Source organism: Gorilla gorilla, chromosome 4, assembly GCF_029281585.2.
Source record: "Gorilla gorilla gorilla isolate KB3781 chromosome 4, NHGRI_mGorGor1-v2.1_pri, whole genome shotgun sequence".
NCBI classification, from domain to species: Eukaryota; Metazoa; Chordata; class Mammalia; order Primates; family Hominidae; genus Gorilla; species Gorilla gorilla.
The window spans coordinates 32,139,981-32,166,064 of record NC_073228.2 but is presented as its reverse complement, the minus strand read 5'-3'; the positions used below and the strand labels follow the sequence as shown (position 1 = coordinate 32,166,064).

General features: G+C 43.3%; 1 protein-coding gene and 1 pseudogene across 5 annotated transcripts in view; both read left to right on the top strand.

Moving 5' to 3' along the window:
• Positions 1–26,084, top strand: part of RPS6KB1 (ribosomal protein S6 kinase B1) — a 58,268-nt gene that overhangs the window by 1,729 nt on the left and 30,455 nt on the right. For all 5 annotated transcript variants that reach the window (XM_031010979.3, XM_055386711.2, XM_055386713.2 and 2 more), the window contains exons 2-4: positions 15,153–15,202; positions 17,267–17,387; positions 19,129–19,197. In XM_031010979.3, coding sequence (XP_030866839.1) covers positions 15,153–15,202; positions 17,267–17,387; positions 19,129–19,197 — 240 coding nt within the window. The remainder of the gene's footprint in view (positions 1–15,152; positions 15,203–17,266; positions 17,388–19,128; positions 19,198–26,084) is intronic.
• On the top strand, positions 15,220–17,260 carry LOC129533465 (small ribosomal subunit protein uS14-like; annotated as a pseudogene).

Here is a 26,084-nt window from a genome sequence, read left to right as displayed (position 1 = left end):
CATATTGGCCAGGCTGTTCTCGGACTCCTGACCTCAAATGATCCACCAGCCTTGGCCTCCCAAAATGGTGGGATTATAGGCATAAACCACCATACCTGACCAATACTGTTCTTTTCATAATCAAATAAGACTAAATCAAAATCACACGGTTTAGAAAGTGGGTATTGAGTTGTGTGCTTTTTCTTTTCTTTTCTTTTCTTTCTTTCTGGTTTTTTTGTTTTGTTTTGTTTTTGAGACAGAGTCTTGCTCTGTCACCCAGGCTGGAATGCAGTGGCGTGATCTCGGCTCACTGCAACCTCTGCCTCCTGGGTTCAAGCGATTCTCCTGCCTCAGCCTCCTGAGTAGCTGGGACTACAGGCGTGTGCCACCACACCTGGCTAATTTTTTGTATTTTAGTAGAGATGGGGTTTCACCATGTGGCCCAGGCTGGTCTTGAACGTCTGACCTCAGGTGATCACCTGCCTCAGTCTCCCAAAGTGCTGGGATTACAGGTGTGAGCCACCCCACCAGGCTTTTTATTTTATTTTAGTTTAATTTTTTTTGAGATGGAGTCTCACTGTGTAGCCCAAGCTGGAATGCAGTGGCCCGATCTCGGCTCACTGCAGCCTCCGCCTCCTGGGCTCAAGCGATTCTCGTGCCTCAGCCTTCCGAGTAGCTGGGACTACAGGCGCGCACCACCATGCCTGGCTAATTGTTTGTATTTTAGTAGAGATGGGGTTTCACCATGTTGCCCAGGGTGGGCCTGAACTCCTGAGCTCCAGCAATCTGCCAGCCTTGGCCTCCCAAAGTGCTGGGATTACAGGCGTGAGCCACTGCATCCAGTTGGTGTGTGCTTTTTCAATGATGTTTTCATGCAGAATTCCAATTAGCCTCTTAATCGAACATAATGGTACTCTAGATACAATTGGAAACAAATATGAGATTACTTTAATTATTTATACCATATACCATACTCTTTATCAGTTATGTTGGTTCTCTATGACAGTGGCTTTGGAGCAGGGCAGGGGAGAAAACTGGATAGGAAGGTGCTTTATATCTTCATTAGTTGAACTGATAGAATTTCCAGACTGGGTTTATTTTATTTTATTTTTTTTTCTTTTCTGAGACAGAGTCTTGCTCTATTTGCCCAGGCTGGAGTGCAATGGCGCAGTCTCGGCTCACTGCAGCCTCCACTTCCCAGGTTCAAGCGATTCTCCTGCCTCAGCCTCCCGAGTAGCTGGGATTACAGGCACCCGCCACCAGGCCCGGCTAATTTTTGTATTTTTAGTAGAGACGGGGTTTCTCCATGTTGGTCAGGCTGGTCCGGAACTTCCAAACTTGAGTGATCTGCCTGCCTTGGCCTCTCAAAATACAGGTGTGAGCCACCGCACCCAGCCAGGTTTATTCTTTTTTGAAAGTACAGTACTCTATTAAAATTCCTGTGTAAACTGGGACTTTTCTTTTCACTTTCTTGTGTTTCAAGAACAGTAGGTGTTCCAGGGCTTTTGTCCTGCTGGGTACAAGCAAGTAGGATTTTGAGAAGGTGTGAGGAGGAGGTCAGAAAAATTGGCGGAAATAGGAAAGAGAAAGAAATATGGCCCCGATTTTGGGGAGAGAAAGTCTGGGGAAAGAGCAAAGGCACTTAAAGAGGATTTTGAGAAAGAGACTTCTGTAAAATATGTCTTAGCAACACTTTTTGGAGTTGAAAATATTTCTTTTTAGTGTGTTATTTTTTCTAAGAGGTGCCTCAAGATGGATAATGGAAGATTTGGAGTAGGATTGGGTTGGCAATCCAAGGAGATTCGGTGACATCCAGATTACCCTGAAATTAAAAAAAAAAAAAAATTCTGGAAAATGAGAGAAGTTTAGATTCTTAGAAAATCTTCTGATAGTTTCTATTTGTGAATTTATAGACTTTAATTTATTACACAAAGTTTTTAAACATTGGTGCATATCAGTCTTCCTCATTTTATAGTAAGGAAACTGAGGCATAGGCCATATGATAGCCAAAGATCACATAGTGGTAGTGTCTTCTGACTTAATTCAGCAGGCTTCATTGCACAGGTTCTTCATTGCATTTACTAGTTGTGTTTATAATGTTCCTCTTTGTGGTATGTCAAAAGTGAATTCAGATTCCTTTGGCCATACTCACTCTGTGACCTGGAGTAAATTCCTTAATCTCTGATGTTTTCTATAACATGAGGGTTACATGAAATAAGTACGTAAAGTACAGTACTCTCAAAATATCCTGCCGTATTAAGCAATTAGCTAGTTCACAGAAATTCAGCTTGTCTTGTCATTGCTAAGGAACCAATCATTCAGGTTTAACCTCGTATACCTAGAGACTTAATAATTGCAGTTAAACTCGAGGTGCTGTATTTTTACAACTATAGTATCATAGTGTGTATTTTTTTTTTAAACTAATTGATCCCGTTTAGAGAGATGTGCCTTTCAAGGTACGTTACAGAGTGACTATGCATTAGTAAATATAGGTATTTCCATAGTTTATTTAATTAGAGATTAAAAGATGAGACTAAACTGATACATTTATGGACAAAGTTGAATATCTGCCACCTAACTTAAAAAAGAACCTGTTTAAGGCCGGGCACAGTGGCTCATGCCTGTAATCCCAGCACTTTGGGAGGCCGAGGCAGGTGGATCACGAGGTCAGGAGCTGGAGACCAGCCTGGCCAATATGGTGAAACCCAGTCTCTACTAAAAATACAAAAATTAGCCAGGCATGGTGGTGCACACCTCTAGTCCCAGCTATTCAGGAGGCTGAGGCAGGAGAATCTCTTGAACCTGGGAGGTGGAGGTTGCAGTGAGCCGAGATCACACCACTGCACTCCAGCCTGGGCGACAGAGTGAGATTCCGTCTCAAAAAAAAAAAAAAAAGATTCTGTTTAAATATCTCAGAGGAATATAATCAAAGCCTATTGGTAAGAGGGGAGTTTTTGGGGGGAGGGTGTCTTTTTTGTTTGTTTTTTTGTTTCACTGTTGATGATATCATTTGGGGCAGTAAATTGAAACTAAGGAAAAGTTTTCCTTCAGAGAATTTAGATTGCAAAAATGTTGGAATCTTCTCTGCTCTCTATAGCATTAAGAGTAGTGGAAAACTGTAATGCAATTAAAAAAATTCTCACTTTGTACTCTAATTCAAAATTTGAAATAATCACGCAGGCTTACTGAACAAGTTTCAGATTGGGACATCAGATTTTTATTGAGTAAAAGGTTTAAAATTTTTGAAAACCAAAGTGCTATATAGATAGTATATACTCAAATATTCATGATTATGAAAAATTATAGAAAAAATATCAATACTTATCTTGCTTTGTAATATATACTTACTATAAAGCAGCAACTTTTTTTTATTTTTTATTTTTTTGAGACGGAGTTTTGCTCTTGTGGCCCAGGCTGGAGTGCAGTAGTGCGATCTCGGCTCACTGCAACCTCTGCCTCCTGGGTTCAAGCTATTCTCCTGCCTCAGCCTCCCGAGTAGCTGGGATTACAGGTGCCGACTACCACACCCAGCTAATTTTTTGTATTTTTTTGGTAGAGACGGGGTTTCACCATGTTGGCCAGGCTGGTCTCAAACTCTTGACCTCAGGCGATACACCCGCCTTGGCCTCCCAAAGTGCTGGGATTACAGGCATGAGCCACCGTGCCCGGCCAGCAGCAACTATTTTTAAATAGCCCAAGAGTTTAGGCAAAGTTCTACCCTTTCTTCCATTTCCTCTAAGTTACTGAATCTTGTCAATCCTAATGAACACAGCAGACATTGGATAGGCCATAAAGCTTAAGGTAGCAGAAAAAAATTAGGAGTAAAGAGTTTCCTGGCCAGGCGGAGTGGCTCATGCCTGTAATCCCAGCACTTTGGGAGGCCAAGGTGAGCAGATCACCTGAGGTCAGGGGTTCGAGACCAGCCTGGCCAACATGGTGAAAACCCCGTCTCTATTAAAAATACAAAAATTAGCCGGGCCTGGTGTCAGGCACCTGTAATCCCAGCTACTCGGGAGGCTGAGGCAGGAGAATCACTTGAACCTGGGAGGCAGAGGTTGCAGTGAGCCAAGATCGCGCCATTGCTCTCCAGCCTGGGGACAAGAGCAAGACTTCGTCTCAAAAAAAAAAAAAAAAAAAAAAAAAAAAAGAAGGAGTAAAGAGTTTCCTGTGAAAGAGAGTTGTCAGTATGTATTACATAATGTTATTTGACACTTCTAGAGGTAACACTGAGTAGCAGAAAAGATTTGTGCCTCAAATGCTTCTGTCCTAGACAGTAACGGTAGAAATTATTAGCACAATATGCAGGTGCCAGCATTATAGGTCTGGCCAGCTTAGGAAATGAAACATAGCTACAGGGCGTATCTTGTGAGGTGGCTTCAAAATCATGGTCCAGTCTTAACTACTCTGTAGTCTTTAATTTAGAATTAAGTAAAACTAACATTAAAGAAAAAACAATTATGTAATACCAGTTTTATCACATCTGGAAGAAGTTAGTCTTTTGTCATAAAAGTGAAGCCATCCTAGGCGATTATGTAGAGCAACAAAGACAAAAAAAACCTTTAACCATGACCACCCCCATATCCCACACATAAAAGAAACTGTATCCAGTTAAAATGGTGAGAATTGGTTTTTTCCCCCTTGATACTGCCCCATCTCTTTGCCTGTGTATAATCATGAAGTGTACATTCCTGGTATTACATGTTATCGTGATTTGGTCACACCATGAGTGAGTTATGACTAAAATTTTGTGTTTTGGGGGCATTTGAACATTTATTCTATAAGAATACTATCAGTTTTTGGCTGGGTATGATAGCTCGTGCCTGTAATCCCAGAACTTTGGGAAGCTAAGGTGGAAGGATCATTTGAGGCCAAGAGTTCGAGACCAACCTGGCCAACAAAACAAGACCCTATCTGTACAAAAAATTAAAAAAAAAATAGTGGGCATAGTAGCACACAGCACACGCCTGGCACTAGTGACTCCAGAGGCTGAGAAGAGATGATCACTGGAGCCCAGGAGTTTGAGGATGCAATGAGCTATTATCCTACTACAGCACTCCAGCCTGGGTGACAGAAACCTAATTGCTACACACACGCACGCACGCACGCGCACACACACACACACACACACACACGCCTATGTGTTTTTGTTGTGTATGTTGGCTGTGTACTGGTAGTTTTGAAGAAAGATATATTCACTTTAATATCTTAACTACTCTAAAGTTTTGACATGATTGCTTAAAGACTTGTAATGTTTTAGAGTCTATTTTCTTTTTCTTTTTTTTTGAGATGGAGTCTCACTCTTGTCACCCAGCCTGGAGTGCAATGGCGCGATCTTGGCTCACTGCAACCTCCACCTCCTGGGTTCAAGCGATTCTCTTTCCTCAGCCTCCTGAGTAGCTAGGATTACAAGTGCCCGCCACCAGGCCTGGCTAATTTTTGTATTTTTAGTAGAGGCGGGGTTTCTCCATGTTGGCCAGGCTGGTCTCGAACTCCCTATCTCAGGTGATCCGCCCGCCTTGGCCCCAAAGTGCTGGGATTACAGGCGTGAGCCACGCGCCTGGCCTGGAGTCTATTTTCAATTAATTAGTATCCTTTCGTGTAAACTGAGAGTTCATAATCAGATTAGATTCATTTTAAAGCTATATATTATAATGTCAGTAACTGAAATTCTGCTGCCAAGTTTTTTGTTGTTTTTTGTTTATACAATTCAGTGACTTTGAGTATATTTACAGAGTTGTGCAGCCATCACCAAAATTAGGTTTTAGAAATTTTTACCACTCGGCCAGGCGCAGTGGCTCAGGCCTGTAATCTCAGTACTTTGGGAGGCCAAGGCAGATGGATCACTTGAAGTTGGGAGTTCGAGACCAGCCTGGCCAACATGGTAAAATCCTGTCTCTACTAATAATACAAAAATACCCAGGCGTGGTGGTGCATGCCTGTAATCCCAGCTACTTGGGAGACTGAGGCAGGAGAATCGCTTGAACTTGGGAGGCGGAGTTTCCCATGAGCTGAGATTGCACCACTGCACTCTAGCCTGGGCAACAGAGTGAGACCTTGTGTTGTTTTTTTTTTTTTTTTTTGAGACGGAGTCTCGCTCTGTTGCCCAGGCTGGAGTACAGTGGCGCGATCTCGGCTCACTGCAAGCTCCGCCTCCCAGGTTCACGCCATTCTCCTGCCTCAGCCTCCCGAGTAGCTGGGACTGCAGGTGCCCGCCACCACGCCCGGCTAATGTTTTGTATTTTTAGTAGAGATGGGGTTTCACTGTGTTAGCCAGGATGGTCTCGATCTCCTGACCTTGTGATCCGCCCGCCTCAGCCTCCTAAAGTGCTGGGATTACAGGCGTGAGCCACCGCGCCTGGCCGAGACTCCATCTTAAAAAAAAAAAAAAAAAAAAGAAATTTTTATCACCCTATAAAGAAATTTTGGGGCTGGGCATGGTGGCTTACGCCTGTAATCCCAGTACTTTGGGAGGCCAAGGCAGATGGAGCGCATGAGCCTAGGAGTTTGAAATCAGCCTGGGCAACATAACAGCACCCTGTCTCTGAAAAAAAAAAAAAAAAAAAAAAAAAAAGAAACAGAGTTTTGGCCAATTTAGTTACTTCTGATTCTCACCCTCAGCCCCAGGCAACTAACCTATTTCTCATCTCTATAGATTTGGCTTTTCTAGGCCCAGTGTGGTGGCTCATACCTGTGATCCCAACACTTTGGGAGGCCGAGGCAGGAGGATCACTTGAGACTAGCCTGGGCAACATAGTGAGACCCGTGTCTCTATGAAAAATAGAAAAAAATTATCCATCTTGGTGGTGTGCGGCTGTAGTCTCAGCTACTTGGAAGGCTGAGGTTGGAGGATCGCTTGAGTCTCCAAGGTTGAGTTTGCCGTGATCCTGCCACTGCACTTCAACCTGCGCAACAGAATGAGACCCTGTCTCTAAAAAAAAAAAAAAGCTTTTTCTGGACATTCCATATAAATGGAATCATATAGTGTATGACCTTTTATATTTGGTGGCTTTCACTTTTTTTTTTTTTTTTTTTTGAGATGGAGTCTCACTCTATCACCTAGGCTGGAGTGCAGTGGTATGATCTCTGCTCACTGCAGCCTCTGCCTCCTGGGTTCAAGTAATTTTCTTGCCTCACCCTCCTGAGTAGCTGGGACCACAGGTGTGTGCCACCACACCTGGCTAATTTTTGTATTTTTAGTAGAGATGGGGTTTTGCCATGTTAGCCAGGCTGGTCTCAAACTCCTGACCTCAAGTGATCTGCCTGCCTTGGCCTCTCAAAGTGCTGGGATTACAGGCGTGAGCCACAGCGCCCAGCTGCTTCTTTCACTTAACATAAAGTTTTTGAAGATCATCTATGTTGTAACATCTATCAGTACTTCATTTCTTTTTAAGGCCAAATAGTTATTCTGTTGTATGGCTACAGTGCATTTTGTTTATCCATTTACCGGTTGATGTTCATTTGAGTTATTCATTCAGATGTTCAACTAAATTGTGAATAAAGCATTTTTTGTTTCTTTTTTTTTTTTCTGGAGATAGGGTCTCACTCCGTTGCCCATGCTGTAGTGCAGTGGCGTGAAACAGCTCACTGCAGCTTCACCCTCCTGGGCTGAAGTAATTCTTCTGCCTCAGTCTCTCATGTAGCTGGGACCACAGGCACGTGCCACCATTCCCAGCTAATTTTTTGATTTGTTGTAGAGATGGGGGTCTCATGATTTTGTCCCGGTTGGTTTTAAACTCCTGGCCTCTAGCAGTTCTTCTGCCTCTGCCTCCCAAAGTGTTAGGATTATAGGCATGAGCCACCTCCTCGCCTGGCCTGAATGAACCTTTTAGAAGGCTGGGTGTGGGGGCTCATGCCTATAATCCTAGCACTGTGGGAGGCTGAGGCAGGTGGATCACTGGAGTCCAGGAGTTCCAGACCGGCCTGGGCAACATGATGAAACCTGTTCTCTACAAAAAATGAGCCTAGGCTGGGCATGGTGGCCTGTATTCCCAGCACTTTGGGAGGCCAAGCTGGGTGGATCATGAAGTCAAGAGTTTAAGACCAGTCTGGCCAAGATGCTGAAACCCCATCTCTACTAAAAATACAAAAATTAGCCGGGCGTGGTGGCGGGTGCCTGTAATCCCAGCTACTCAGGAGGCTGAGGCAAAGAATTGCTTGAACCTGGGAGGCAGAGGTTGCAGTGACCCGAGATTGCACCACTGCACTCCAGCCTGGGCGACAGAGCGAGACTCTGTCTCAAAAAAAAAAAAAAAAGAAAAGAAAAAAAAAGAGCCGAGCATGGTGCTATGCACTTGTAGTCCCAGCTGTTCGGGAGGCTGAAGTGGGAGGATCACCTGAGTCCAGGAGGTTGAGGCTGCAGTGAGCCGTGATCGCACCACTGCACTCCAGCCTGGGTGATAGAGTGACACCCTGTCTCAAAAAGAAAAAAAAGAAAAAAAAGTTTTTATGAACATTAGTGCCCAGATCTTTGTGGAGCATATACTTTTCATTTCTTTTGAGTAGATACATTGGAGTAGATTTGCTGGGTCATGCAGTAGTAAGTCTATGTTTAATTTTTTAAGAGACAAACTTTTCCAACACGGTTGCACCATTTTACATTCTCACTAGCACTGTATGAGGGTTCCAGTTTCTCTCATCCTTCCCCAACTTACTTTTCCTCTTTATCATCTATTATTATCATAGTGGGTGTGAAGTAGTTTCTCAGTGTGGTTTTGATTTGCATTTCCCTAACAACTAATGATGTTGAACATCTTTCCATTTGCTTATTGTTCATTTGTATATTTTCTTTGGAGAAATACCTATTCAGATCCTAGCTCATTTTTCAAAAATTGGGTGTGTCATCTTTTTCTTTATATATTTTATTTATTTATTTTAGAGATGAGATCTCACTTTAGAGTTCTGCTCTCAAACTCCTGGCCTCAAGCAGTCTTCCACCTTGGCCTCCCAAAGTGCTGGGATTACAGGCATGAGCCACTGCGCCTGGCCTATTTATCTTTTTATTGTTGAGTTGGAGTAATTATTTATTTATTTATTTATTTATTTATTTTGAGATAGAGTCTTGTTCTGTTGCCCAGGCTGGAGTGCAGTGGCGTGATCTCGGCTCACTGCAACCTCCACATCCCAGGTTCAAGTGATTCTCCTGCCTCAGCCTCCTGAGTAGCTGGGATTACAGGTGCGCACCAACATGTCCGGCTAATTTTTGTATTTTTAGTAGAGACAGGGTTTCACCACGTTGGTCAGGCTGGTCTCGAACTCCTGACCTCATGATCCGCCCTCCTTGGCCTCCCAAAGTGTTGGGATTACAGGCGTGAGCCACTGCGCACAGCCTGGAGTAATTCTTTATATATCATTTTTGTTTTTTGAGACGGAGTCTGCTCTATTGCCCAGGCTGGAGTGCAGTGGCACCATCTCTGCTCACTGCAACCTCTGCCTCCTGGGTTCAAGCAATTCTCCTGCCTCAGCCTCCCTAGTAGCTGGGATTACAGGTGCCCATCACCACACCCAGCTAGTTTTTGTAGTTTTAGTAGAGATTGGGTTTTGCCATGTTGGCCACGCTGGTGTCGAATTCCTGTCCTCAAATTATCCGCCTGCCTCGGCCTCCCAAAGTGCTGGGATTATAGGCATGAGCCACTGCACCTGGCATTCTGTTTTTTTTTTTTTTTTTGAGGTGGAGTCTCGCTCTGTCGTCCAGGCTGGAGTGCAGTGGCGCGATCTCAGCTCACTGCAACCTCTGCCTCCCAGTTTCAATAAATTCTCCTGCCTCAGCCTCCCGAGTAGCTGGGACTACAGGCACTCGCCACCATATCCAGCTCATTTTTGTATTTTTAGTAGAGATGGGGTTTCACTATGTTGGCCAGGCTGGTCTCAAACTCCTGACCTTGTGATCTGTCTGTCTCAGCCTCACAAAGTGCTGGGATTACAGGCCTGAGCGACTGCACCTGGCTGCATTCCTTGCATATTCTTATTCTGTGGTTTTTATTTTCTTTTTTGAGACAGGGTCTCAGTCTGTCACCCAGGCAGGAGTAGCGCAATTTTGGTTCACTGCAGCCTTGACCTCTTGGACTCAAGCAGTCCTCCTACCTCATCCTCCTGAGTAGCTGGGACTACAGATGTGCGCCAGTATGCCTGGCTAATTTTGTAGAGACCAAGTTTCACCATGTTGCCCAGGCTGGTCTCAAACTCCTGAGCTCAAGTGATATGCCCACCTCAGCCTCCCAAAGTGTTGGGATTACAAGCATGAGCCACTGTGCTCAGTCTCTTTGAGCTTTCTTGATAGTGTTGGTGTTTTTGACATGCAAAGGTTTTACATTTTCAGTAAATCGATTTATTGATTTTTTAAATTGTTTGTGCTTTTGGTAATGTATATAAGAAACTATTACTTTCCCCAGGATCATGAAGATTTACTCCCTCCTATGCTTCTTTTAAGAATTTTATTTTGTTGTTAAGTTTTGGGAGGATTTTTTTTTTTTTTTTGAAACGGAGTTTTGCTCTTGTTGCCCAGGCTGGAGTGCAATGACACGATCTCAGCTCACTGCAGCCTCCGCCTCCTGGATTTAAGCAATTCTCCTGCCTCAGCCTCCTGAGTAGCTGGGATTACAGGCTCCCGCCACAATGCCTGGCTAATTTTTTATATTTTTAGTAGAGACGGGGTTTCACCACGTTGGCCTGGCTGATTTTGAACTCCTGACCTCAGGTGATCCACCCACCTCAGCCTCCCAAAGTGTTGGGATTACAGGTGTGAGCCACTGCGCCTGGCCCTTGGGAGGACCTTTTTTATTATTATTTTTTTTTTTGAGACAGAATCTTGCTCTGTTGCCCAGGCTGGAGTGGAACTCCCAGGCTTAGGTGATCATGCTGCCTCAGCCTCCTCGATAGCTGGGACTACAGGCATACAACACCACACTCAGCTCGAGTTTTATAGTTTTAGCTCCTGTATTTAGGTCTTTGCTCCATTTTGAGTTAATTTTTGTGTATAGTGTGAAGTAGCATATAGATATCCAGTTGTCCTAGCATCATTATTTGAATTGTATGTGGATATCCAGTTGTTCCAACACATTTATTGAAAGATTGCCTCTTGCCTAATGAATATTTTTGGCAGTTTTATCAAAAATTAGTTGACAATATAAATGTAAGAGTTTATTTCTGGGCTCTCAATTCTATTCTGTTGATCTATATGTCTTTCTTTATGCCAGTACCACACTGCCTTGATGGCTGTAGCTTTGTAACATGTTTTGAAATTGGGAAGTGTCAGTCCTCCACCTTTGTTCTTTTTCAAGATTGTATCAGTTATTTTGGTTCCCTTGCCTCCCTTCCCCTTCCCTTTTGACAGAGTCTAGCTTTGTTGCCCAGGCTGGAGTGTGCAGTGGCGCGATCTCGGCTCACTGCAACCTCTGCCTCCTGGGTTCAAGCCATTCTTCTGCCTTAGCCCTGAGTAGCTGAGATTACAAGCATGGATGACCACTCCAGTTAATTTTTGTATTTTTAGTAGAGATGGGGTTTCACCATATTGGCCAGGCTGGTCTTGAACTCCTGACCTCGAGTGATCCACCTATCTTGGCCTCCTAAAGTGCTAGAATTACAGGTGTGAGCCACCACACCCAGCCTGGCTCCTTTGCATTTCTTTCTTTCTTTACTTCTTTTTGTTTGTTTGTTTTGAGATGGAGTCTCGCTCTGTCACCTGGGCTGGAGTGCAATGGTGTGATCTCGCTCACCGCAACGTCTGCCTTACGGGTTCAAGTAATTCTCCTGCCTCAACGTCCCGAGTAGCTGAGATTACAGGCGCCCTCCACCACGCCTGGCTAATTTTTGTATTTTTAGTAGAGATGGGGTTTCGCCATGTTGGCCAGGCTGGTTTCAAACTCCTGACCTCAGGTGATCCATGTGCCTTGGCCTCCAAAGTGCTGGGATTACAGACGTGAGCCGCCTTGCCCGGTCCCTTGCATTTCTTCTTTTTTTTTTTTTTTTTTTTGAGACAGAGTCTCACTCTGTTGCCCAGGCTGGACTGCTGCAGTGGCGTGATCTCAGCTCACTGCAAGCTCCGCCTCACGGGTTCACGCCATTCTCCTGCCTCAGCCTCCCGAGTAGCTGGGACTACAGGCGCCCGCCACCACACCTGGCTAATTTTTTATATTTTTAGTAGAGACGGTGTTTCACCATGTTAGCCAGGATGGTCTCGATCTCCTGACCTCGTGATCTGCCTGCCTCGGCCTCCCAAAGTGCTGGGATTACAGGCATGAGCCACCGTGCCTGGTGGTCCCTTGCATTTCTATGTGAAATTTAGGATCAGCTTGTCAATTTCTGCAAGAAAGGAACCTGGGGTTTTGATAGGATTCAGTTGAATCCGTGACCAATTTGGTTAGTATTGCCATCTTAACAATGTTAAATCTCTGATCCATAAACATGGAATGCCTTTCCATTTATTTAGGTCATCTTTAATTTTATTCAGCAATGTTTTATTGTTTTCAGTGTGTAAGTCTTACACTTTGGTTAATTTTTTTTTTTTTTTTTTTTTTGAGACAGGGTCTCACTCTGTTGCCCAGGCTGGAATATAGTGGCACAATCACTGCCACATTGTAGCCATGACCTCCTGGACTCAAGTGATCCTGCCACCTCAGCCTCCTAAGTAGCTGGGACTACAGGCATGTGCCACCACACTCAGCTAATTTTTGAAAATTTTTTTGTGGAGGCAGGATCTTACTGTGTTGGCCAGGCTGGTCTTGAACTCCAAGTAATCCTCCTGCCTTGGACTCCCAAAGTTATTTATACCACTGTACCTGCCATAAATTTTTTTCTAAGCTACTTCTTAGTGATGGTATTATAAATGGAATTGTTATCTTCATTTCATTTTGGGATTGTTCATTGCTAGTATATAGAAGGTTATTTAAATTTTGCACTCATTTATTCTATGGTCAGAATAAACGTGTGGCCAGCATGACTTCCAACTGTTTGACAGTGTTGCTTAATTATTTTGTCTCGATCAGCCGCATTTTACACTAGATACCCTGGACTAGTCGTGGGTACCTTAGGCTTAGTTTATAGCATTATGTTACTCTGTGTATTAAAAGCACATCAAAATAGCACTGTGTGTAAATCATTTGATTTAAGTCATATTCAGAATGTAGTGCCTTTAATTTCATAATACACAAAATATACTTTTTTTTTTTTATTTTGAGATGGAGTCTCACTCTGTCACTCAGGCTGTAGTGCAGTGGCGAGATCTCGGCTCACTGCAACCTTTGCCTCCCGTATCCAAGAGATTCTTCTGCCTCAGCCTCCCGAGTTGTTGGGATTACAGGCACCCACCACCATGCCTGGCTAATTTTTGTATTTTTGTATTTTTTGTAGAGACGGGGTTTCACCTTGTTGGCCAGGATGGTCTCAAACTTCTGACCTCAGGTGATCCACCCGCCTTGGCCTCCCAAAGTGCTGGGATTACAGGTATGAGCTACTGCACCCAGGCGAAAATATACATTTTCGAATAGATAAATGTACATTTTGAAGGAAAATTCACTTGGTTTTATTTTTTGATTAGTCATGAGTAGCCTCTACAGTTAAGTTGTCATGTAAAAAAAAAATTTTTTTTTTTTTCGAGACAGAGTTTCGCTCTTGTTGCCCAGACTGGAGTGCAATGGCGCTATCTCGGCTCACTGCCATCTCTGCCTTCCAGGTTCAAGTGATTCTCCTGCCTCATCCTCCCGAGTAGCTGGCATTGCAGGCATGGGCCACCACACCCGACTAATTTTGTATTTTTTTAGTAGAGATGGGGTTTCTCCATATTGGTAAGGCTGGTCTCGAACCCCCAACTTCAGGTGATCTGCCCGCCTCGGCCTCCCAAACTGCTGGGACGACAGGCATGAGCCACCGCACGTGGCTTTTTTTTTTTTTCCTTTTTTTTGAGATGGAGTCTTGCTCTATTGCCCAGGCTAGAGTGCAGTGGCGTGATCTCGGCTCACTGCAACCTCTGCCTTCTGGGTTCAAGCAATTCTCCTGCCTCAGCCTCTTGAGTAGCTGGAACTACAGGCATGCGACACCACACCCGTCTAATTTTTGTATTTTTATTAGAGACTGGATTTCATCGTATTGGCCAGGCCGGTCTTGAACTCCTGACCTCGTGATCTGCCCGCATCGGCCTCCCAAAGTGCTGGGATTACAGGTGTGAGCCACCACGCCCAGCCTGTCATATAAAATTAAAAGCAAAAGCTGGGGCCGGGTGTGATGGCTTACGCCTGTAATCCCAGCACTTTGAGAAGCCGAGGAGGGCAGATCACCTGAGGTCAGGAGTTCGAGACCAACCTGGCCAACATGGTGAAACCCCATCTCTACTAAAAATGCAAAAATTAGGGCCGGGAGTGGTGACTCACGCCTGTAATCCCAGCACTTTGGGAGGCCGAGGTGGGCAGATCACAAGGTCAGGAGATCAAGACCATCCTGGCTAATATGGTGAAACCCCATCTCTACTAAAAATATAAAAAATTAGCCAGGCATGGTGGCAGGCACCGGTAATCCCAGCTACTCAGAGGGCTGAGGCAGGGGAATCACTTGAACCTGGGAGGTGGAGGTTGCAGTGAGCCGAGATGGCGCCACTGCACTCCAGCCTGGGTAACAGAGCAAGACTCCATCTCAAAAAAAATATATATATATACAAAAATTAGCCAGGCATGGTGGTACATGCCTATACTCCCAGCTACTCAGGAGGCTGAGGTAGGAGAAACACTGGAACCTGGGAGGCGGAGGTTGCAGTGAGCTGAGATGGCACCGCTGCACTCCAGTCTGGGTGACAGAGTGAGACTCCATCTCAAAAAAGAAAAAAAAAAAAAAAACAACCCGGGTGCCTATAGTCCCAGCTACTTGGAACGCTGAGGCAGAAGAATCACTTGAGGAGTTTAAGGCTCTGGTATGCTATGATCATACCCCTTCATAGCTATTGACTGCATTCCAGTCTGGGCAACATAGAAAGACCTCATCTCTATTTGTAAAATAATTTAGAGTGAAATTCCCATAGTGTTGTTTGTGTACTGTATTTTGTTCATTACCATATTTGCCTGTTGTTGAAGTATAAGAGAATTGTTAGGCTGGTTTATTTCATTCATTCTCTTTCAGTTATGAGACAAAGAATTAAACCTTTAAATTTTATGTTCATTAGATTATTTCTGAAACTTTAACATATTTTTCAGGGTCAGTTAAATGAAAGCATGGACCATGGGGGAGTTGGACCATATGAACTGTAAGTTTATATGAAGAGATTTTCATTGTGTTGTCTTACAAGTAGGTTTTATCAGTTCTATTTCGTAGCAATCATGTGATTCCTGTAACCTGTTCTTAAATATGTAGTCATATTTATCAACTCGATGTATTGAATTTGGCACCAAAATCTGATCAATATAACCTATCAGAGTTTTGAGATTATGTATGGATTTTGAGGAAAAGATATTAATTCAGATTCAGAGTACTAAATATGAATCTGAGTTGTTAGTTTAAAGAGCCACAGTTTTAATCTTTTCTTACAGAAAAATTTGTAGAAATGCCTCAAAAAGTCAAATGCTTTCTGTTTTGCTTAAATATACAAACAGAAATTCATACAGTCATTCAAACAGAAATTCATGCAATCCAGCTGGGCACAGTGGCTCACACCTGTAATCCCAGCACTTTGGGAGGCCAAGGTGGGCGGGTCATTTGAGGTCAGGAGTTCGAGACCAGCCTGGCCGACATGGCGAAACCCCGTCTCTTCTTAAAATTCAAAAATTAGCCGGGCGACATAGCGAGACTCCATCTCAACAGCAACAACAAAAAAGAAATTCATGTAATCTTAAGTCATTTTAGACAAGCTCCATTAGGTGAGTATGGTGATTAATCTGCTCTGTATTGTACTCTCAAGTAAAAAGCATTGGTGTAGGAGGAGAATGAGAAGATAGATCACTCATGTAGAAAGCATTTAAATGACAGAGACAATTGCTACCCCTTCTGGATTCTTTATTTTTATTTTTTTGGAGATGGAGTCTCCCTCTGTCACCCAGGCTGGAGTGCAGTGGCACAATCTCGGCTCACCACAACCTCCACCTCCTGGGTTCAAGCGATTGTCCTGCCTCAGCCTCCCAAGTAGCTGGGACTACAGGAGTGCACCACCACACCTGGCTAATTTTTGTTGGGGGGTTTTTTTTTTTTTTTTTTGAGACAAAGTCTCGCTCTTGTCCCCAGGCTGGAGTGTGATGGCATGATCTCGGCCCACTGCAACCTCTGCCTCCCAGGTTCAAGTGATTCTCCTGCCTCAGCCTCCCGAGTAGCTGGGATTGTAGGTTCCTGCCACCACGCCGGGCTAATTTTTGTATTTTTAATAGAGACGGGGTTTCACCATGTTGGCTAGGCTGGAACTTTTGTATTTTTAGTGGAGACAGGGTTTTACCATGTTGGCCAGGCTGGTCTCGAACTCTCGACCTCAAGTGATCCGCCCACCTCAGCCTCCCAAAGTGCTGGGATTACAGACATGAGCCACCACGCCCGTTGGATTCTTTAAATCAAGCTAATAACTTGAAAAAACAGATACAGAGAAGAAGTTTTGTACTATGATGTGAACTAATTGGGTAGTTTTGGAAAGATCCGTGATTTTCTGCTGATATTGCCAAATGAGGTTGGATAATACCTAATTTCATAGATATTTTCAATGAAGTAAATTTGAATAACTACAAGACTTTTTTTCTTTGTCAACTTAATGAACTTTTTCTAACTTACCTTAGTTTTGGGGTGCTTGATGCTTATGAAAATAAATAATTGTCTTCTTTTACTTTGTTGCACTCCTAAGAGCAAGATGGGTCACCAGCAGCTGTATTGGAGTCACCCATGAAAATTCAATCAGGGTTCTTGCTCTTGTTGCGTCTGCTCAAACCGGCAAGGTCTGATCCAGAAATACGGCCTCAATATGTGCGCCAGTGTTTCTATCAGTAAACGAAGGATATAGATTTCATTAAGTTGGACTAAGTGATCTTACTTGAATGGATTATCCAAGGCATCTACCCAATGAAAAACCATAGTATTCCTTTATGCATAAAATAAACAATTATAAAATAAGTAAATAATTGATTGCCCATTCTATGAACAAGGAGGCAAACAATTATCAGGCCACCCTCCTCTTGACCTGCTGTTCTGTTTGTTTAGAGCACAAATAATTTGGTGTCATGTACTTTTTTACTTTTACTTAGTTAGATTACATTTCTCTTTCTCATTTTTCTTGACTATATGCTGAAAGTAATTTAACTTTTTGCAAATTTATTTTTGGTTTTGCTTTTCTTCCCAGTGGCATGGAACATTGTGAGAAATTTGAAATCTCAGAAACTAGTGTGAACAGAGGGCCAGAAAAAATCAGACCAGAATGTTTTGAGCTACTTCGGGTACTTGGTAAAGGGGGCTATGGAAAGGTAGGCAATATTTTTGAAATGAGAGCTGTTGTCTGTCTTGAATAGATTGATTTTTATGCCCTGGTTCCAGCAGTCATCTTCAGTCTTTGTCAGCTATCAGCAAAGGATGTGATCATGACGACTTAGCTGGTATGTTTGAGGGATGTTCAGAAGTTCAGTTTTCCCTTCTTTTCATACCACCACACATGTAAAAGCCTGGCACATAATAGGTACTCAGTCAATGTTCATAGAATAAATAAATAGACAACTGTACCAGGCAAAGTCTATTATTAAAGGGTTCATTCTTTACTTTGGTTAAATGGTATCCTCTTTAAAAATAAAGCCCTCCTTGCTTACAAGAGACATGGCACTCTGAGTTGTTATCCGTTACTGAGACCTTAATCTCAACTGGTTTTCTGGAGCAATAGAATTGGGGAAGCTGAAGGAATATAAAAAGGGGGAAGAAAACTATTTAGTTTCACAGTTTTGCCCAAGGCTTTACAACTTAAGACATCACTTTTATGAGTTCTGCCCACAAAAATTTTTACCAAACTATTCTCTTATCAAAATAATTTAGATAATAACTTGGTTAGTATTAAGTTTTAAGAATTATTTTTGCTATTGTGTAGTGTTAATTTTTGCAAAGCAGACGTTTGTAGCCTATTCTTATGCTTAAGAACACATTGTAATTTCTAATCATCCTGAATGTGCAACACATGGACTTTGAATCTCACATGTTTTAGGTGTTGCATGAAAATGTTTATAGTTGTTTTTCAGTATGGGGGAGGGGTAAGGGAGAACTGATTCCAAGACCTTTGCAGATAACAAAATCTGCCGACGCTCAAGTGCCTTATATAAAATCGCATAGTATTTGCATATAAGCTACACACATCCTCCCATATGCTTAATTTTTTATTTTATTTTTTATGATTTTTGAGACAGAGTCTCATTCTTTCCCACAGGCTGGAGTGCAGTGGCATGATCTCAGCTCACTGCAACCTCTGCCTTCCAGATTCAAGCGATTCTCCTGCCTCGGTCTCCCGAGTAGCTGGGATTACAGGTGTGCGCCACCACATCCGGCTAATTTTTGTATTTTTAGTAGAGATGGGGTTTCACCATGTTGGCCAGGCTGGTCTTGAACTCCTGACCTCAGGTGATCCACCCGAGTTGGCCTCCCAAAGTGCCAGGATTACAGGTGTGAGCCACCTCACCTGGCCATGTTTGTATTATTTTTTATTGTTTGTATTGTTTATTGTTTTTTCCCCCAAATATTTTCATTCTGCGGTTGGTTGAATCCACGGCTGCTGAACCTGTAGATTCAGAGGGCCAAGTATTAGTACAAACTATTTTAAGTAATAGGTAAACAGTAATTTCCTGCCAACTATTTTTAAATAGTTTTATGTGAAGCAAGGGCAGTGGCAAGCAACCTTGAAAGAAATTTATGAAATATTTTATAATTTTTAAGGTGGTATTATGCCTCTGGGAACACTGTTTATAGCTTGTTCTAAGTAGGATTTTATATATTAATATAAAGTAACAGTGTTTATTATTAGATGGTCATTGTCCAACATTACCACCAGATGGCAGCAGAACAAACAGGAAAGTCATGATCATTAATGTGGTCTGTTCTTTTAGCTGATCATTTTTGCACATAGTTTTTATAATATAAACTGCTGTGGCATATGTTTGTTATAACTAGGAATTAAGGGAGTATGCCTGACATAGTTTGCCTTTGAATAACACACACTTTTTTTTAATCCAGGTTTTTCAAGTACGAAAAGTAACAGGAGCAAATACTGGGAAAATATTTGCCATGAAGGTGCTTAAAAAGGTGATTTCCACTCCCCCTTTTCAGTCCTCACACACCATATTTTTACACTTGATCTCAGCCAAAAGGCTGGGAAGCAATCACATCATATTTTTAATTGTTGTAACATTTTGGCCTAAAATTTGCAGTCAAAAAAATGTATCTCAAGCCAGGTACAGTGGTGCACACCTGTGGTCCCAGCTACTTGGGAGACTGAGTCAGGAGGATTGCTCGAACTTAGGAGTTCAAGGGTAGCCTGAGCAATGTAGTAAGACCCAGTCTCTTACAGAAAAAATGTATTTCTTTTCTTTTCTTTTTTTTTTTGAGACGTAGTCACGCTCTGTCGCCCAGGCTGGAGTGCGGTGGCGTGATGTCGGCTCACTGCAACCTCCACCTCCCGGGTTCAGGTAATTCTCCTACCTCAGCCTCCCGAGTAGCTGGGACTACAGGTGCATGCCGCCACGCCCAGCTACTTTTTTGTATTTTTGATAGAAACGGGGGTTCACCATATTGGCCAGGATGGTCTTGATCTCCTGATCTCAGGTGATCCACCTGCCTCGGCCTCCCAAAGTGCAGGGATTACAGGCATGAGCCACCGCACCTGGCAAAAAATGTATTTCTAACACAGTTGCAATACTTTTTAGAATGTGAGGTATGTTTCATTACTGTTATTCCTATTTTTATTTCTGCTTGGTGAGTGTGGAAAAGAGAGCTCTTGAAATTCTTTGCTGAGGTAACTCTTCACTGTTTCTGATCTCCTTATTTCTAAGTAATAAGCATGTACTGCCATCTCTTTTTTTTTTTTTTTTGAGATGAACTCTCACTCTGTTGTCCAGGCTGGAGTGCAGTGGTACAATCTCAGCTCACTGCAACCTCTGTCTCCCAGGTTCAAGTGATTCTCCTGCCCTAGCCTCCCTAATAGCTGGGATTACAGGCGCCTACCACCACGCCTGGCTAATTTTTGGATTTTTAGTGTAGACGGGGTTTCACCATATTGGCCAGGCTGGTCTCGAACTCCTGACCTCAGGTGATCCACCTGCCTCGGCCTCCTAAACTGCTGGGATTACAGGCATGAGCCACTGCGCCTGGCCTACTGCTATCTTTTTTTTTTTTTTTTTTTTTTTGTGACAGAGTTTTGCTCTTGTTGCCCAGGCTGGAGTGCAGTGGCGTGATCTCGGCTCACCACAACCTCCGCCTCCCAGGTACAAGTGATTCTCCTGCCTCAGCCTCCCTAGTAGCTGGGATTACAGGCATGTGCCACCACGCCCGGCTAATTTTGTATTTTTAGTAGAGATGGGGTTTCTCCATGTTGGTCAGGCTGGTCTTGAACTCCTGACCTCAGGTGATCTGCCCGCCTTGGCCTCCCAAAGTGCTGGGATTACAGGCATGAGCCACCATGCCCAGCCAACTGCTATCTTTTTAATTCAGCAGTTTTCAATTTTTTTTTAGACGGAGCCTCACTCTGTTGCCCAGGCTGGAGTGCAGTGGCGTGATCTCAGCTCACTGCAACCTCCACCTCCCAGGTTAAAGCGATTCCTCTGCTTCAGCTTCCTGAGTGTCTGGGATTACAGGCGCCCACCACCACACCCGGCTAATTTTTGTATTTTTAGTAGAGATGCGGTTTCGCCATGTTGGCATGCTGGTGTCGAACTCCTGACCTCAGGGGATCGGCCCGCCTTGGCCTCCCAAAGTGTTGGGATTACAGGCGTGAGCCACCGAGCCTGACAGTATTAACTTTCTTTTATGCGAGTTAAGGATTTGTTTCTTGTTTACTTCACCCTCCTTTATCCTCATCCTCTCATTTTGTTTTGCTTTCTTTGAATCTACTATTGTCCTCTGATGTCTTCCAACAACTTTGTAAAACACTTTTCAGTCTAATGTTCTTTGATCAGGCTTATAAGATAATCTATCAGTTCCATTTATTTCCCGGAGGCATATCTTAGGAACTTTCTATCCACCTGTTCCCATCTGGAGTGGTAGCTCTTTAGTCACAACTGTTACGACTGGACTCTTTCTTCACCACAACCCTGGAATCCTCTTGGCTCCTTCAGTGTGGGATCTTTTGTTTCCTGGATCCCATATCTTCATTTTTTTCCTTTTTCTTAGTTTATGTCCTTGTTTTTGTGATACTATACTAGTGGCTCCCTCAGAAAAGGTACATAAAGATACATTTATAATAAAAATATATCCATATTGCGTATTTGAGAATTTCTTTACATTTTTATTTACTTGATTGTTTATGTTATTGGAGTTGAAAATTATTTTCACTTAGAATTTTGCTCAGTTTTCTTCTATTCTTGAGAGTTTCTGTTGAAGTGCTTTGGCATTCTGATTGCACATGGCCTATTTTTTCTGTGGAAATATTTAAGATTTTCTCTTTATTTCTGATCTAAGTTTTTATAGTGATGTGTGTTGCTTTGACTTTGATTATTATTTTTATTTAGTTAGTTTTTGAGATAGGGTCTCGCCCTGTCACCTAGACAGGAGTGCGGTGACACAATTATAGCTCAGTGCAACCTCAAATTCCTGGGCTCAAGCTATCCTCCCACCTCAGTCTCCTGAGTAGCTGGGACCACAGACACGCACCACCAGGCCTGGCTAATAAAAAAAAATGTGGAGATGGGCACTCACCATGTTGCCCAGGCTGGTGTTGAACTCCTGGGCTCAAGTGATCCACCCGCCTCGGCCACCCAAAGTGCTGGGATTGGATTACAGGTATGGCCCACTACGCCCGGCCTATTTAATTAAATTAATTAATTTATTTATTTTTAAGAGACAGGGTCTCACTCTGTTTCCCAGGCTGGAGTGTGGTGGTGTGATCATGCTTCACTGTAACCTGTAACTCCTGGGCTCAAGCGATCCTCCTGCCACAACTTCTGTGTAGCTAGGACTGCAGATACATGCCACCACGCCCAGTTCATTTTTAAAATGTTTCGTAGAGACAAGGTCTTCCTGTACTTCCCCGGCTGGCCTGGAACTCCTGGCCTCAAGCAGTTGTTCTGTTTTGGCTCCCAAAGTGTTGGGATTACAGGCATGTGCCACTGTGCCCAGCCTATTTTTATTCTTTTAATCTTAAAGCTTTAGTCTTTCAGTTCTAGGAAATTTTCTTATGTGATTTATTTGGTAATTTCCTTCCCACTGTTTTCTCTTCTTGGAATTGCAATTAGTTGGATGTTGGATCTCCTGGACCGATCATCTAATTTTTCTTATCTTTTCCACGTTTCCATTTCTTTGTCTTGTTGTTTACTTTCTTCTACTGAATTTTTTTTTGAGATGGAGTTTTGCTCTTGTTGCCCAGGCTGGAGTGCAATGGCGCAATCTTGGTTCACCGCAACCTCTGCCTCCTGGGTTCAAGCGATTCTCCTGCCTCAGCCTCCCGAGTAGCTGGGATTACAGGCATGTGCCACCATGCCCGGCTAATTTTGTATTTTTAGAAGAGACAGGGTTCCTCCATGTTGGTCAGGCTGGTTTCGAACTCCTGACTTAGGTGATCCGCCCGCCTTGGCCTCCTGAAGTGCTGGGATTACAGGCGTAAGCCACTGTACCCAGCCATTTGACTAAATTTTTTTTAAAGCTGTTGTATTTGTGATTCTCCAGAATTCTTTCTGTTGTTTTTGTTTTATAGCAACCTGTTTAATGAGTATAATATCTTCTCTTACCCCTCTGAGAGTTGTATTTTATTTTTTTTAATGTTTATTATTATTTTTTTGAGACAAGAGTCTCACTCTGTCGTGCAGGTTTGAGTGCAGTGGTGCAATCTTGGCTCACTGCAACCCCTGCCTCCTGCGTTCAAGCGATTCTCCTGCCTCAGCCTCCTGAGTAGCTGGGATTACAGGTGCCCGCTACCACACCGGGCTAATTTTTGTATTTTTAGCAGATATCGGGTTTCATCATGTTGGCCAGACTGGTCTTGAACCCCTGACCTCAGGCAAAACGTCCACCTCGGCATCCCAAAGTGCTGGGATTACAGGTGTGAGCCACCATGCCCAGCCTCTCTGAGAGTTTAATTATAATTATTTGAAATGTTCTTTTGTTTTACGCATGTTCTTTTTTGACTTTCTGTTTTCTTTGACTTTGATTTAGTCAGTTTTAGTCACTTTGTTCCATGTTAGAGGCCTTCTTTAGATGTCTGGTGTCATTCACTGATTATTCTTTTTTTTTTTTTTTTTGAGTTGGAGTCTTGCTCTGTCGTCTAGGCTGGAGTGCAGTGGCACAGTCTCGGCTCACTGCAATTTCCACCTCCTGGGTTCAAGCGATTCTTGTGCCTCATCCACCCAAGTAGCTGGGATAACAGGCATGTGCCACCCTGCCTGGCTAATTTTTGCATTTTTAGTAGTGACAGGGTTTCGCCATGTTGTCAGCCTGATCTCGAACTCCTGACCTCAAGTGATCTGTCCACCTAGGCCTCAATAACCCATCCACTGCGCCTGGCCTGATTATTCATATTTAAGAGTAGAACTCTGAAAAGCTGATCAGAAGTTCTGTGTGTGTAAGCTTCTCTGCAGGGTAGTCAAGTGGTTAGCTGGTACTTGATCAACGACTGCAAATAATAGTGTCTGTAGGGCTGGGTGTGGTGGCTCACGCCTGTAATCCCAGCACTTTCGGAGGCTGAGGCAGGTTGATCACCTGAGGTCAGGAGTTCAAAACCAGCCTGGCCAGCTGGTTTGGGGGCGCTGAGGCAGGAGAATCGCTTGAGCCTGGGAGGTGGAGGTTGCAGTGAGCCGAGATTGCACCATTGCGCTCTAGCGTGGACAACAAGAGCGAAACTCCATCTCAAATAAATAAATAAGTAAATATTGTCTGTAGATCTTTTTTTTTCTGGGGAGGATCAGTTGGTGCTAAGAAAGTTCTGCCATTCTTTTGCCTGGAAAAAGCATTCTGGAGCTGAGTGAGAGAAGATGGAGATCTTACCTCTCAACACGCGGACTTTCACTAAACTCGAGTTTTTACATTAGTACTTTACTCTGTGGATCTAATCTTTCACTTTTTTTTTTTGTCCTGGAGAATTTAACTCTCCTAGGGTTAGTTCTTCGACTTAGTATGGAGATGGGAGCCTTTTTGGTCTGTCTGTTCCTTATACAGACTTGTAGATGATCTCCCTGTTTTTAGCACTCCGCCTTCTGCCTTCTACAGTCTTCAGTTCCTTTAATTTTTTCCCTTCCTTCTAATTTTTCCTCTAATGTTTGAACCTTGCTGGGGTTCTATAGATAGATTCAACTTCTTTTGTGTATTCCGCTTTGCAGGCACTTAGGTTTGATCTTACCCCACTCTGCTACATCATGGACCATTGCTTTATCCCCACTCTGTCTTTTCAGGTGTGGGATTCCACATGTCTTCTAGTTTTACTGATGGATTATGTGTGTGTTTGTTTTCTTATTCTTGTTTGGGATTGATTACTGAAAAGATTCCACTGTCTTTTTTTTTTTTTCCTGGGTTCAAGTGATTCTTCTGCCTCAACCTCCTGAGTAGCTGGGATTACAGGTGCCCGCCACCACACCCAGCTAATTTTTGTATTTTTAGTAGAGACAGGGCTTTGCCATGTTGGCCAGGCTGGTCTCGAACTCCTGACCGCAGGTGATCCACCCTTCTTGGCCTCCCAAAGTGCTAGGATTACAGGCATGAGTCACTGCGCCCGACCTCCACTGTCTTAAAACAAAAGTTCCAGTGGAGAACTACTTTCAAAGACAATCAAAGTGACTTTTTAAAAAAATTATAAGACTTGTAAAACTTTGGTCCTTCTTGCTGATTTTTATTTAAGCAGTATAAATGACTCCTCAGTTTGAAAGCTGAGGAACAAATACTGTGACCACAATTTTATTGGTAATTGTCTTTAAAAAGCCATCTAGCTATTCTTAACATCAGTTTCTGCTTCAGTGGGTTGACACTGATATCGGCTATTTGACTTTCCTGTTGGAATTGTTTTAGATTAATGATTTTTTAATCTGTAAAACATGTTAGGTATAGAATTGAAGGCAGCATAATAGTGCTTGTCCCAGAAATGTTAAAAGAAGTACTGGTCAAGATTTCTTCTTTTATTTGAAACAGAGTCTCACTCCATCACCCAGGCTGGAGTGCAGTGGAGCGTTCTCAGCTCACTGCAACCTTTGCCTCTTGGGTTCCAGTGATTCTAGTGCTTCAGCCTCCCAAATACCTGGGACTACAGGTGTGTACCACCACGCCTGGCTAATTTTTGTACTTTTGGTAGAGACAGGGTTTCACCATGTTGGCCAGGCTGGTCTCAAACTCCTGACCTCAAGTGACCGCCCACCTCAGCCCCGTAAAGTGCTGGAATTATGGGCGTGAGCCACTGCGCCCAGCCTCTGGTCAAGATTCTTAACTGATTCATTCCTTGTGATGTGTTATTTATGTCGGATAATCAGGCCTGACCATATTAGGCATAATTAGATCTTGGGTGAAGTATGTTTTTGGCACAGGTATCTAGTGAAAAAAAGAGTGCTGGTTTTTTTCCCCCACTCATGGTGGGTGGGGTGGTATATTGGGAAATACATAGACTTAATTACTGCTAAGTGTCAGGCCTCATTCTGGGGCCCAGGGATCCAAGACCTAAGCTGTTTGCCTCTGCTTTTGCTTGGTTGCCATTGTTTCCCATTCTTGGGGTTCTTTTCTTAATCCTGGCTAGAGGATCTGATACTGTCTCCTTCCTTGTCCTTGAAAGCAAGCTCATAGCAAAAATAATGAAAATAAAGATGTCATTAGGGTTAAGTTCAGGGCTTTCATTTCTAAATCCCCAAGTAAGATGACTATAGGCTCCCTTTGAGTTCCTTCCTTCTGATTTTAATTATCCTGGAGGCAAAGTACTAACCCCTCTGACCTGAGTGTGTGGTAAGTGTATACCTCTTCCCCCAGACTTTAAGATGAAATCAGAGTAGAACCAGGTATCCCCTTAAGTG